The sequence below is a fragment of the Helicoverpa armigera genome, chromosome 15 (genome assembly GCF_030705265.1).
Source record: "Helicoverpa armigera isolate CAAS_96S chromosome 15, ASM3070526v1, whole genome shotgun sequence".
NCBI classification, from domain to species: domain Eukaryota; kingdom Metazoa; phylum Arthropoda; class Insecta; order Lepidoptera; family Noctuidae; genus Helicoverpa; species Helicoverpa armigera.
In genome coordinates, this window is record NC_087134.1 from 2,495,017 (window position 1) to 2,508,388 (window position 13,372).

The 13,372-nt window shown below is 40.1% G+C and overlaps 1 protein-coding gene across 1 annotated transcript in view; it reads right to left on the bottom strand.

The window, feature by feature from the left end:
• LOC110371223 (dnaJ homolog subfamily C member 13) overlaps positions 1 to 13,372 on the bottom strand; it is a 29,890-nt gene that overhangs the window by 2,299 nt on the left and 14,219 nt on the right. The window contains exons 21-37 of the mRNA XM_064038329.1: positions 13,079 to 13,230; positions 12,441 to 12,642; positions 11,892 to 12,080; positions 11,342 to 11,477; positions 8,257 to 8,447; positions 7,015 to 7,206; positions 6,434 to 6,613; positions 5,824 to 5,985; positions 5,216 to 5,434; positions 4,627 to 4,759; positions 3,991 to 4,254; positions 3,548 to 3,660; positions 3,032 to 3,204; positions 2,306 to 2,537; positions 1,584 to 1,751; positions 633 to 779; positions 200 to 425 (exon numbers count right to left, since the gene is read on the bottom strand). Of these exons, the coding sequence (XP_063894399.1) occupies positions 200 to 425; positions 633 to 779; positions 1,584 to 1,751; positions 2,306 to 2,537; positions 3,032 to 3,204; positions 3,548 to 3,660; positions 3,991 to 4,254; positions 4,627 to 4,759; positions 5,216 to 5,434; positions 5,824 to 5,985; positions 6,434 to 6,613; positions 7,015 to 7,206; positions 8,257 to 8,447; positions 11,342 to 11,477; positions 11,892 to 12,080; positions 12,441 to 12,642; positions 13,079 to 13,230 (3,079 nt within the window). The remainder of the gene's footprint in view (positions 1 to 199; positions 426 to 632; positions 780 to 1,583; positions 1,752 to 2,305; positions 2,538 to 3,031; positions 3,205 to 3,547; positions 3,661 to 3,990; positions 4,255 to 4,626; positions 4,760 to 5,215; positions 5,435 to 5,823; positions 5,986 to 6,433; positions 6,614 to 7,014; positions 7,207 to 8,256; positions 8,448 to 11,341; positions 11,478 to 11,891; positions 12,081 to 12,440; positions 12,643 to 13,078; positions 13,231 to 13,372) is intronic.

The following is a 13,372-nucleotide window of genomic DNA, read 5'->3' on the forward strand; positions in this document are numbered from 1 at the left end:
TATGAGGAAAAATGGTACCAACATTAGAATTGCGAACCCCTTATTTGAAAAGTCGTTTTTTTGTGGCATGGCTATTTGGGCAAGATGTGGACTTATTACGTGGAAACCCTTCTGCAACTAAAAATACCCGTTAATCTTCCGCATTACCCGGTGATACCTAAAAACACACGACACGACATAAAGTCTGGTGCCACTATACCTGTGAGCGAGTTGTTCTGCGGCGCAGCGGTAATGAACAGGTCGTGTCGCTGCGCCGCGTAGTGCTCCCACACGCCCGAGCGAGCCAGCACTGCCTTCACGCGCTCGCCGTGCAGCGGGGAACGAGACATCGCTTTTAATGCTCGAACTAACTGGGCCGCTGAAGCCCCGTCTAGACGAGTGTCGAGGAGCGAGAGTAGCTCGCCTATGAGGTCGGTTTCTAATGCCTGTGAAAAATTTAATAGGGCTTTAGATACATTCGATTAAAAAATACGTCGGATTCACAGCATGAAAAGTGTTAAGGCGAGATTCCACCGATTCCACGATTGATGTACAGTAACACACACAAGTACAAAAATGATCGGGAAATTGTAACCTGTGCGCAGATTTTTGTTGGTAAACATATTCACGCACTCCTGGAATATAACACTAACCTGCAACACCAGCCGGTCAGTGTTAGCGTTACTGGAGAATATAAGCGCGAGCGCCTCACACGCGCTGCCGACGACCTCCCGACACGACTGCACCGCGCTCTTCAGCCCCGACATCACGTCTGTCTGAGACAGCGCTACTACGCATGCCTGTAATAAAACAAATTACTTTATAGAAGTTCATGGGCTTTTATATGGACGAACAACTCTCGAAAAGCTGCCATAAGGTCATAGCCCGCTTAAAAGACTGTGCTCCAACCGCTCGTCTACGACGTGCGGTCAGCGAGGCATCAATTACCGAGCTGTCTGCTAATTTTTTGTGATAATGTAAAATATATCTAAAGAGCAATATTTAAAGCACATATTTAAAATATATTATTTTACCGGAAAGGAGCAGAGTCGTGTAAGTGGGCTATGATCTTTAAGTCAGTTTAGGCTGTCAATTGTGAGTTTGACAATAATTACTGGTAGTCAAAAGAACATCCATATAAAGCATTTGTACTCAGTTTTATTGTATTAGTTGAGGATAGACAATTTGTTGACAACTGTACTGGGTAGCCCAGGTAACTGGGTTGAGAAGATCAGATAGGAGGTCGCTTTCTTTAAAACCCGAATCAAAGCCACACCAAGGAAATAAGAAAGGCATACCGTATAACCATACATTTTCATCAGTTTGAAGTCAAAGTGTTTATTATTCGTAAAACATGGGTAAAAGTAAACTGTATATCTTAAAAATAAGTATAGTTCGCCATGTTCTGTCTATGATGAGACGTACAAATATAAGTCACTTAAAAGTTACCGCACCAGAATTAAAATTAGAATTATAAATTATTTGGATTAAAAACTGGAACTTTAAATGACATTATGTACAAAACAAGAAGGTCTATTAGTAACCATTGTTGGGTTAATCTTACTCCATGTACGTCATATCAACAACATATAAAGACACGTTACCTGTGTATGAGCAAGCGCAGTGATGACGGGTACGGCCAGCTTAGGCGCAGTGGGCAGTAAGCGCGCTAACCGCGGCATCTCGCCCAGCTGTGCGCACACTTCACCCAGCGCGGGTCGCGCACGGAGCGCCGCGCTTAGGGCTAGGGCACAGGTTTCACCGCGACTGCCCTGTGGTAATAAGATAAATGTAAGTCATGAGGAACATTGCAAGGGATAACGGAAAAATTGGTGCGGAAAATGTCATATCAAATGCAGTTCCACTAAAGATTTAATTACTGTTATTATTTATTGAAAACCTAATGTACTTTACCTGGTTTTGAGGTTTTAAACATGAACGTGGACGGATATAGGGGAAGAGGACGACCAAAGAAGAACGATGAATGGATTTGTGATTTGTGAAAGTCGATGTTTTTTGTGAGATGATGGCAAATAGAAGATATCAAAGGAGAAAACATGTTCCCAAATAAAATTAGGACAAGAGAAGGAGGATGATGATGATTATGCACTACAACTTTTAATGAAAAGGTAATTAGTTCGACTTTTAAATTGGCAAAAAATATTGATTATATATTTGCTTTTCACAGACACAAAAATGCATTGAACTCCAAAATCGTGCCATCACAATGCTCGTATTTTAAAGTATTACAACTGAATATCCATTAAAAAATATCCAGAACCTTCTCGTCACGCCTGTTCCCCAGCGCCACTACATCATCACATACCTCGGAGGCATCCTTGTTGAGCGCGGCGATGGTCTCCGTGAGCAGTTCCTGCAGGAAGCGCTTGGGGCTGCGCAGGTTCCAGTGCGGGTTCTGCAGGTACAGCTTGAGGTACACGCCGTCCACCACCACCTCGCCTGCTGGGGCCCAGGCCTGTTCTCCGGCGGCTGCACGTTCTAAAGTCTCCCGGTCCTCGAATGTGGCGTTGGGAGTGCGGAGCTGGTCTGATTGGTGTCTACAAAGATAAATATAACACGTCAGTGTGTAATTTTTCAAGAGAATATAGGGTCTTTTCATAATTCATACTAAGATTTTAATTTTAATTATACCCCGCTCATTTTTAAAATACTAAATCGCCAATCAATCATGACAATTTTTGAACAGATTCGTCTTGATAAGACAAGGAGTCCGAACCCATCGTTACTGATCAGGCGTCGTCGTGTTACTTGACCTACAAGAAGGGGCCTGATCTACCTGCCTTATGGCGACTCCGTTCATCTTTCCTTCCTCCGTGAGCGTGATATGGTTAAATATACGTTTCTGAGTTTTATGAGTTTCTGCCACCACTTCTTCTTCACAGCAAAAACACATAGGAAGTGGTGAAGGGCGGGCATTTTGGGGGGCTATCTTTTGTAAATTTGACCTTCAGATAGTGCTGATTTTCAACCTACTTTGAATAAATGACTTTTTAATCTTTTATCTTATTTTGTGGATGGTAGCAGTGCATACCTGTCCCTCAGCTGAGCTATATGAGACGCCAGTCGTTTCCTGGTGTCGTCAGTCCACACCAGCTCGGGGTGTTCGTGCTGGGCATCGAACATGTGTACCGCGTTGGACGCGCCGGACTCGCGCATCGCTTCCGCAAACACACCCGGTATGTACCGCGATATTGTTAGACGGACCTGTGGGGTTAGAAATAGTATTGTGGACTAGGTCATAAACACTTTTTGAAAAAATGAGAAACGACGTGACTAATAAGAATAATAAGAAAAAAGGTGTTCATTAGTATGTCTAGAAATTTTTGACATATCACTGTAATCGACCTGTCTAAAAAATGTTGTAATAAAAATTACATATGATTAAGTAAACAGTGTTAGGTGAATTATTACATCTAAGAGACTCGTGTTAAAGACGCCATATTGGCAGATCGCGTTCTTCGACTAGTGATATCCCATCACAAAAGTGATAACACATATATAATTTTCTCTAAATGTTGACAACCTATATAATGTTGAATAGTTTTACCTTAGGTCCATGTAGTTTATCGGCCATCATCCTAGCGAGGAGTTCGACAGCCGCTTCCCTCGTCTCCGGCAGTTTACTATTGCAGAACAGATCTAACAGATATATCACAGCACCTGAGAAAAGGGAAACATCAATTTATTATCGACTTCATTATAAGGGATCTAGGAGCCATATATTATGTTGTACAAGTCAATGTCAATTTAAATGGGAGAGATGTCGTTTCTGGCTTTTGCCTTAGGAGCAGTCGCTATTACAAGTCCACTTCAGTGGTGAATTATTAAACCGGCCGTTAACAAAATAAGAAACTTTTCTAGTATTTTATTGAACGGCCTTTAAAAAATGAATAATATCTTAGTTTGCATATTTACATATTGTCATCAAAGTACTGTTGACAAAATACTATTGACAAAATACTATTTATATACTACATATTTATAACAAACCTTTATTAAGCGCCTCTCTAACCAGCGCAGTATTCGCCAACAACGCAGCCATAGCCGCTAACGCATCAGGCCGCGGCGGCCGGTCACCCAGCAACGCCAGCAGATGACCCAGCACGGAGCTGGCAGCGATGTCTTCAACGCACTCTCTGCTGCCGCCCGCGGCGAGCACGCTGCGGAGAGCGGCGTCTTGTAGCGCGGGGTGCGGGCGGGCGGACAGCATGCCGAAGATCAGACCGAACTGGCCTATGCATTGGATTTCGGCGCCTAAGATGGAAAAATATGTTTGAGGGAATGAAATAAGTTATGTTATAGACTTTTAAAATCAAAAAAAAGAAACTTTGATCAAAATAGATTTTTTTTTAACGTACGTGTACTGAGTATTGACTAAATTAATCAAGATAATATCATAAATCTGAAATCTTTTATGATGCGCGGTCTATTTATTTATCTCAAAAGATGAGAGTGTAGATTACACTTCTTGCACTAACATGTCTGTACATAAAAGCACCACAAAACATTTTGCTGCTTTTTATCTAGGTGCGGAAACAAATTACATAAGATTTTTTTTTACATAAATTCACATCGAAACTAACTTCCAATATAAATTTCCTAAGAAAACGATCCATATTCACATACCTGGGTTCTTAATAATAACGTTAGCGAGAGCGGTGAGCGCGTACGTAACGTGTTGCACTCTCTCCGTCGTCATGTCTCCTTGCGTCTGCTCTTGTATGAACTTCAGCAGATCCAGGATGAATTGTTGCGGGTTCTAAAGAGAAAAAATAAAATTGAAGTGAATATGTACTTTGAACTCCTTTATTGGGTATGTGTTAACATTTTTAACTCCCTCGTAGTAGGAAAATCAACTCGATATTTAAAAAAAAAAGAAAAATTGCACCAACACTATGTTTCGATTGCACCCAATGGAGGGCAAAATGATAATTTATCACAGAAGCCAGCACGCCTAAATACTCCATCAAAAGTGAACCTTATACTGTAAGTAGACATAAAGTTGAAAATCTATGAAACAGATACTCCAACCTGTCATAACAGGTTGGAGTAGATTGTTTGCTGGCGTCACAAAATGTTACCTCAATAATATAGGGAAGTCCAGCTGTTCATATGAAGTTTGAGTTCCGCACGAGTACTCTTGTCCCATACTACGTAGGGAGTTCGCTGTTTTAGGAGCCAGCTACTACTAGAAATACTACATGCACAGTCTTACCTCAATAGGGAAGTCCGGCTGCTCATTATAGATATCGATATAAACACCCCCCACTGACACGAGTCCTTCATGCGCAGTATACGTGAAGGGCTCGACAAGCGGTCCGTCTTGTTCGACAATGGCTCGACTCTTGCGCAGCACATCTTTGAGTTCTGCGCGAGTACTGTTGTCCCATACTAGGTAGGGTGTTCGCCAGTTCGATGTTAGAGTTTTTAGGAGCTGTGGAGGAAAATAATAAGTTTAGGAAGGAAGTTATAGAAGAAGGATTAGTAAGAAATGACTTTTGTTGTCATAGTAAATTGGGTTATGTTTTAGCGCTAAGGTTTGAATTTTAAGGTTATATTTTAATAGCTATACTATATTAAAAAAATCAACGTCATTAAGTTAACGGGCGGAATAATTATGTCTGTTTTTTTTACTGCAGTACAGCAAAAACATTATGCAGTAATCATACTGTGTAAAATTTAAATTCGGATTAAAGTTTAAATCAATATGAATAGCAAATCTATCGATATTCTTCACTCATTTGTGAGTGAGGTTTAGCCAGGATAAAATCACCCATATAAGTAGCACATCTCACTAAAATCAAAGTCACCTCTTAATCTTACCTCATGCTGATCCGGCTCAGCCAATCTTCCACATAGATACGGCGTGAGTAAGGTGTGCAGCGCATTACGTATATTCTCGTCTTCTGCCGACGCTTGTGTGTGCGGACCGTACATAGCTGCTAATGCTATTATACACTGCTTTGCTAACTGGTTTGCCACTTCCTGTAAAATTATAAGGCTTGTTTAGATGAGTTCGTGGTGAAGTAGCAGTCATCAAAGTAACTGATCAAAGGTTTTTTTATTAGCGTGGTAATTCTGTGAATGGGAGACATTTATACCCAAGTTAGTTAAGGTTAATTTAGCGCACACAGCACGCCAAGGGACAGGATTTTTGCCAAGGCACATTTAAACTTATCGCGTATAAATACGACATAAATTCTGTTGTTTCAAATTGATATCATGAAATCGAGAGGGATTTTTTGTCCTTATACCACATAGTACGTTGTTTTTTTTAAGTACTTGAATTAGATTTCCAACATGTATAAAGAGAATCCCCCTTTTTTTCTATATAAAAAGTCATCAAAATGTCAAGCCAAGACTCATAATTAATATATCCATAATTAAGCACCCTGTATTGTTATACACCTGTTTCACATGTGTCACCACATACCTGCTTATTAAGCTGCGCATCAGTATCGACGCCGGACTCAGCTAGCGTGTAATCGTACCGCAGCGCAGGCGGCAATAGCGCCGGTATCGCGGACGCTCGTGCGAGCTGCGAGCGACACTCCGGTTCTGCTGCGAGAGCACCCACTGCCGCCGCGCCGGCACATGCCGTCTCGCCTAGGTGCTGGGGAGAGACGATTATTTATGTATTTAACAGTTTATGTATCCAGATACACACACAGAATAGAGACAAGAAGAAAAATAGAACAGATAGTACAAAGGCATTTATTAATTATTTATCTAAGTGGTAAGGGTATATCATATCTGCATTCTAGATTTTTATCATTTTTACTTTTGTAAATACGCTGTTGTATAACATTTGTTTGTATAACTTTGAAGAAAATACTTTTCTACCTGCCTAGTGCGGGCTGGGTTGGGGTTGCTGGAAGAGATTGCATTAGAAAAAATATTCTTTTTTCTAATGCAATCTTTGAACTATGACATTATTTCTCTTCGGTCATGTCGGCCGGCTTGCTCCTCTCGCACGGGGCATGGCTTCACCCCTACAGTACCGTGGCAACTCACCGGCCTCCTCAGCAGCGGCACGAGGTCAGCGCAGAGCTGCGGCATGTCAGCGCAGACGGCGCGGCAGGCGGGGAAGGCGGCGGCCACGGCGAAGCAGCGCGCCGCGTGAGCACACACCGCTGCGCTCATGTCGCCTGGCTTGCTCGTCTCTGATAGCACAGGGACGCAACGAGACATGGCTTCGTGGAGAACCTAGAGTAGAATGCGTATTCAAAGTAAAAAAAAATTCAAATAGGCATATAAAAGCTCTTTCGAAACGTCAAACTAGTTGCACGGTTCCAAAGATTTGGTCTCATGTAAAAAAACCGGCGAGAAACTCCAAGGACACTCTTTTTAAAAGATTGATTTTGTTTCGTTAGGGTTGCTACACACATAAGCGGGCCGGCAATGTCGGTTCGGCGGTATAATGTCGAACAAAAAAGCCGACCCGAAGCAATTACTACACTTCGCAAGACACAAGACACTTCCAAAATAAAATTGATCGCTATAAGCCGTATGGCATGAGTCGACTCTTGCGGTTCTTGAGGTTCGGCAGCCGAGCGCATAGTGATTCCCGAACATTCATTTACACATATTCGATTTTATCGCCTAGATGTGCCGAATAATGCCGGCCCGCTTAAATATATAGCAACCCTCAAGAATCTTGTCAGAAGTTGTCAAAATCTCGAATAATTGAAGGTGTTTTGTATTTAAACCTTGTAAAACCAAAGTTACACTGTATTTAAAATTTGATACTTGCTAAAAAATATCTGTACCTATATATACGTGTGACGTCACTTTTGTGTCTCCTTTGTATAGACCCCTTATGTATTCTTATATACCGTCTTATATATTCCCTTATGTACTCTTTTGCACTCCCGGAGTGCCACTCCCCTATGTACAGGGGTACCTATATACCTAGATGGAAACCACAAACTTTATTGATGGCTGTATTCACCCCAAATAAATAAGTAAATCGATGAGATCATCGGCGAAAAAATATCTTATCGTATATAACAAAAACATCTGTTGTCTAAATTATTATGAAAGAAGGTTAAAAACTCTAAACCCTATAAAAAGCAAGAAATAACTTTTAACACTACGTAGTACCAACTAAAGAATGTCAAACTAAGCTAAATTTTGTCGTGTCGGGTTCGTTTTGCAACCACACTTTTTTTAGACAAGTGTTCAACAGACGTTTAAAAGTTTTTGTGCTACGATGATTTATGTTCAAAAATTATAATATCAACAAGTACACTTTACCTGCAATCCTCCCTCCCGTCTCAACTCCTCAGCATTCAACGCGGAACATCTGACAGTCGCATGCGCAAGTTCGCAAGCGGCGGGCAGTAATGGCGCGGCGTCTCGTTCCGCGAATAACTGATCCGCTTCCGCTTCAAGACGAGCCGTGCGCAGGAGTTGTGGGTAGCCCGCGTATTTGTATGGCGCTAGGACTGTAGGAAAAATTTAAAAATGAGTGATAGTTTTCTTTTGTATTTTTAGGTTTCATAATGAAGTAGAAGACATATACATGTTACAGCCTATTTATCGTCCCACTGCTGGGCACAGGCCTCCTCTCACACGGAGAAGGATTGAGCATTAATCACCACGCTTGCTCAATGCGGGTTGGTGATTTCAGACTATATAGTCCAGGTTTCCTCAAGATGTTTTCCTTCACCTTTTTATCAGCCATTGGTGTCTAAGATATACATAGAAAGTACATACAAACTTAGAAAAGTTGCATTGGTACTTGCCTGACCTGGATTCGAACCCGCGCCCTCATACTCGAGAGGTTAGTTCCTTGCCCACTAGGCCACCACGACTTATGATGACATGTACCTAAAGTAAATTCATATGGGACCCAATCATTGGTACTTTCGGGATCAACTAATGGATTTTAAGATCATACAGCAAACATGAATAAATCGATAAAAGCAACAACATCCCAACAAACAAAAAATCCTCTCATAGTGGCTAATAATGCCAAAAATAAATATCTTATAACAGCCGTATTAACGCTAATAAGGGTGCGTTTGGGCACAAATTACAAGAACAATAACCTCAAACCCCCCTTATATTTGCTTTATTGACAGCTTCTTTTTCTTATATGTACTTTATTATAGCAAGCGATAAGGGAGTCAAACTAATAAAAGCAAAAGGATTTGCTCTTAAAAAGCCAACCAACCTTATACATGTTTTATAATGGCGAGCAACAAGGGAGTAAAACTTATAGCGGCAGGTCAAATTCTATTTTAAAGCTATTCGCCTTAAAATCAGTGTTTGAGTTTCTGCAAGAAGTGTTTTGTTGAGTAATTTTTCACAGTTTGGCAGCGTCAACGAGTATTTCAAAGAAAACAAGAACCATGATTAATTTCATTCTTTTTTAGTGTACCTGAATCCGAGAGTATATTGTGTTTGTTTATTGAGAAAACTGTGTGGGAATTCAAACGTATGATAAAATGTGGTACAAAAAGTGTAATTATATCAACGCGCCCTTGAATTTGGGTAGTTTTCACGTAAAAATGTGAATAATTATTAAGGCGTGTTTTTTATAACGCTTTTACAAGGGTAATATCATTCTCACAACGTCTATTAGAAATCTATAAGATTATAAGCTCTGCAATGGCAACATTTATTCCATCTGCTATCGCCATTTTATCTACCGTTAGGGTTCCTTTCATAATTCCGTAGCTGTATTAATATTAGCTATAATACATTTCAGGTATTATCACAATGGTCGTATTTACGGAGAAGATCTCACTGTCCAAAACAAGAGATGGCCATGGAATTTGACACATTTTATCGTACGAAGAAAATGTTTTCATTGCAAATATCAGACTTTGTCAAGCATACCTTCACACTTTGTGATTGGGCGTGAAAAAATAGAAGTTTTGCTACTATTCACTTTCTTGTTTTGTCAAAATTGTAAAGAGTATTTGATTTATGATCTTTATTGAAGATGAATGTGAATATTGTAATCCATAATTTTATTACACATTTCTCAATAGTAATAAAAAATTTCAATACCTAGGCAATGAAAAATAATTATTACTAGGTCAGTGTATGCAGTGGGACAGCATAGGCTAATTAAAAAAAAAAAGTGTAAATAAATAGATATTTTAATAAATCGATTGTAATATTTTTAATAGATCACTCAAAGCCATTGTGAAATATTATTTTTTACTGCCCAGTTTTTGACATCACCACCGATATCCATCTTATTCAACTCAAATTTAGTTGAAAATTTATGTCTTCTTCACTACCACCACCGTTATATTCTTCTTGACTGATTTCCTGTACTTCATTGTCATCTTCCATAAAATCATTGACGGAACCCTCAAGTGATTTGTTGGTATCGGGTTTATGACTATAAGTATAAGTATTTAATGACTATGTAAGTGATTATGGATTGCGTTCATTCTTGTAAAGACCATATAAAATGCAGAATATTGTTTGTTGGGTAGACATCTTATGAAATGCTCCTATGAGTTTAAAAGCATCATAGTTAGCTTATGCATTACTATTATAAGAACAGTTAGCCAAATGAAAAGCTTTTATAGGGTTTTGAATATTATAAGGCTTAAAAGCATTGTAAATGCGCTTATGAGAATAACACATTTTCAATCCTTATTATAATCATGTAATTTGGACTTGTTATGGTTAACCCAACCAAATTATAAGAGTAAAGGTAATATTAGGCAAATCTTCTTATATTGTGCCATAATAAGGAACATTGACATAATGAAAGCGATTTTAAAGCAACTATAAGAAATTAGACCTTAAACATATAATTTTATAAGAGTAGCTTGTTTGTTGGGATGTTGCACTTTACAAACACTCTAAACTTCTTCGTTTCCTATATTGATTTCAATTTAACTATTGTGTTGCTTTCCTGCATATGTCTATAACCTATTTATCAGTTATTTTGCGATTAGAGAATGTTTGCGCTAATGTCAAAATCCAAGCACAAATAAACTGACATACAGGATAAATAAATTAACCGGCTGCATACGAGCGTATAAGCTTACCTTCGGAATACCTCTGGAAGAGTATAGTCTGTGTTCTGAGAATGAGCACGATGTTGTTAGTGTTGGGTCCGTCGCCCGTCCACACGTTGCGACTGCACAGGAACTCGTACGCTTGGTTCACTGCTTCGAAGCGATCCTATACAACAGTATATAAGCTTACCTTCGGAATACCTCTGGAAGAGTATAGTCTGTGTTCTGAGAATGAGCACGATGTTGTTAGTGTTGGGTCCGTCGCCCGTCCACACGTTGCGACTGCACAGGAACTCGTACGCTTGGTTCACTGCTTCGAAGCGATCCTATACAACAGTATATAAGCTTACCTTCGGAATACCTCTGGAAGAGTATAGTCTGTGTTCTGAGAATGAGCACGATGTTGTTAGTGTTGGGTCCGTCGCCCGTCCACACGTTGCGACTGCACAGGAACTCGTATGCTTGGTTCACTGCTTCGAAACGATCCTGTGCAAAAGTGATAAGATAAAACAGTTAGTATTTAGAGGGCTTTAGATGGGTAGATAGACATATAATATGTGAGCAATAAAGGCCCAAGTAAGACGGCTACATGACATCCATATTTCTTAAAATAACTGCTTACTATGATAATTTAACGTGAAAATTCATAGTAAACAGTTGTTTTAGGAAAACTAACGTTCATGTTGTCACTGAAACGGTAATTTGTGTCATGGAGCTCACGAAACGAAGGGTCTCACGCGATAGCCACATTGGACCGTATCTATTACAAATTAACACCTTTTTTTTCGGTAATAGTTTAATGAATATACGCTTGGCAATTGGCAATTTATCTAGCTTCCATTTATTTTTATTTTTACTCGACTTCGGATTTCACTCATATAATAACTCTCAGCCACTCACCCGTCCCTCCGGGTTCTTATCCGGATGGTACTGCTGCGCGAGGCGGTAGTACGCCTTGCGTACAGCTGCCTCGTCGTGCTGGCCGGTAGTGAGGCCGAGTGCCGCGTACGCCTCGCTCGCTGTCATGGACGGAGGTTTCTTCTCTACTTCCCGTCGCCATGCTTCAAGTACGTCTTTGAGGAGACCGACCTGGATAGGGCAGAAGGAAATTAGTTAAGGAGTTTTGCAAAAAGAGGTGGTTTTATTACTTCTAGTAATGGCAGAGGGCTACATAATAAACAGATTTTCTTATGTTCTTCGAAGAAAATTGTAGGACACATGAAATTAATTTCTCTTATGACGATACAGGGGTGGATCGAACTGCGCTAAATAGCAAGTTTGTCAGCAGCATAAATGTCAGTTTTCTTAAAATAACTGTTTACTACTAATTGCCATTTTCAATGAAAAACTGACGTTTATGTTGATGATGTTTCACGTTGCGTCCCCTTTTAAAAGTCCGAAACCGAAAGTTCTGCGTATATTTATGGATGCCAGAGAGACTACACTCACCGGATCCGGTATAGGCCAGTCGGGGAACTTCTGCGTGTCGCAGAGATGGCGCAGATAGAACATGTTGCAGAACAGCTCGTGCTGCAGCTGCGGGTAGCAGACGGCGGGGATGGCGAGGTAGGGGTACCGCGCCGCGATGTGGGCGCGGAGTCGCGGGGTGAACTCGCCGATGTGTGCTGATACTTTCATTATTAGCATGCGTCTGTTGGGAAAACCACAAATAAATTCACAGAATTCTTGCACTAAATTGCTAAACAAGATTAATCAAAAATGCATAGTAACCGAACTCATCATTATTCCCCTCAATTCTCAATTGCTCATACAATTTATAATTTGGGGTCGACACAGCATGTCGTTTTTTTCTTCTATGCCTTCCTTTCTAATCGTCAACTCCCCAGTCACAACTCTATGCAGCCATATCATCTTTCAAACAAACCATCCCTCGTATCTTTGGTCGTTAACTTCCTATATCCTTCCACGAACATATTCAATACAACAATAATCCAACTGAAACTAATTAAATCATCCTCTACAAAAAAGAGAAGTTCCGTTCCTTGTCTATGAAGTTATAATTTCAAATAAATATAGAACACATCTTAGCACACTTAATAATAATTATATTGCACAATAAAACATACCTCATCTCTGAGTTCCAGATAGCTTCAGGCGTATCCCACTCCCCAAGGAAGATTTGAGCAAACTTCTCTGAGCCGTGGTTCTCTAGGTAACACACCATCGCTTCGGGTAGTAACTGCCCTAATATCGAGCGCTGCATTATGTCTGAACTTGACTAAAACGAAAACACATATTTAGTTTGATTTTCATATTCATATCGTTTATTGCATTCTATGTATACAAAGTTGAAAATATAAAAAAGTCAACAGAATTATGGCAGACATGCTAGTACTTAGAAGAGAGGAAGGCGTTTATTT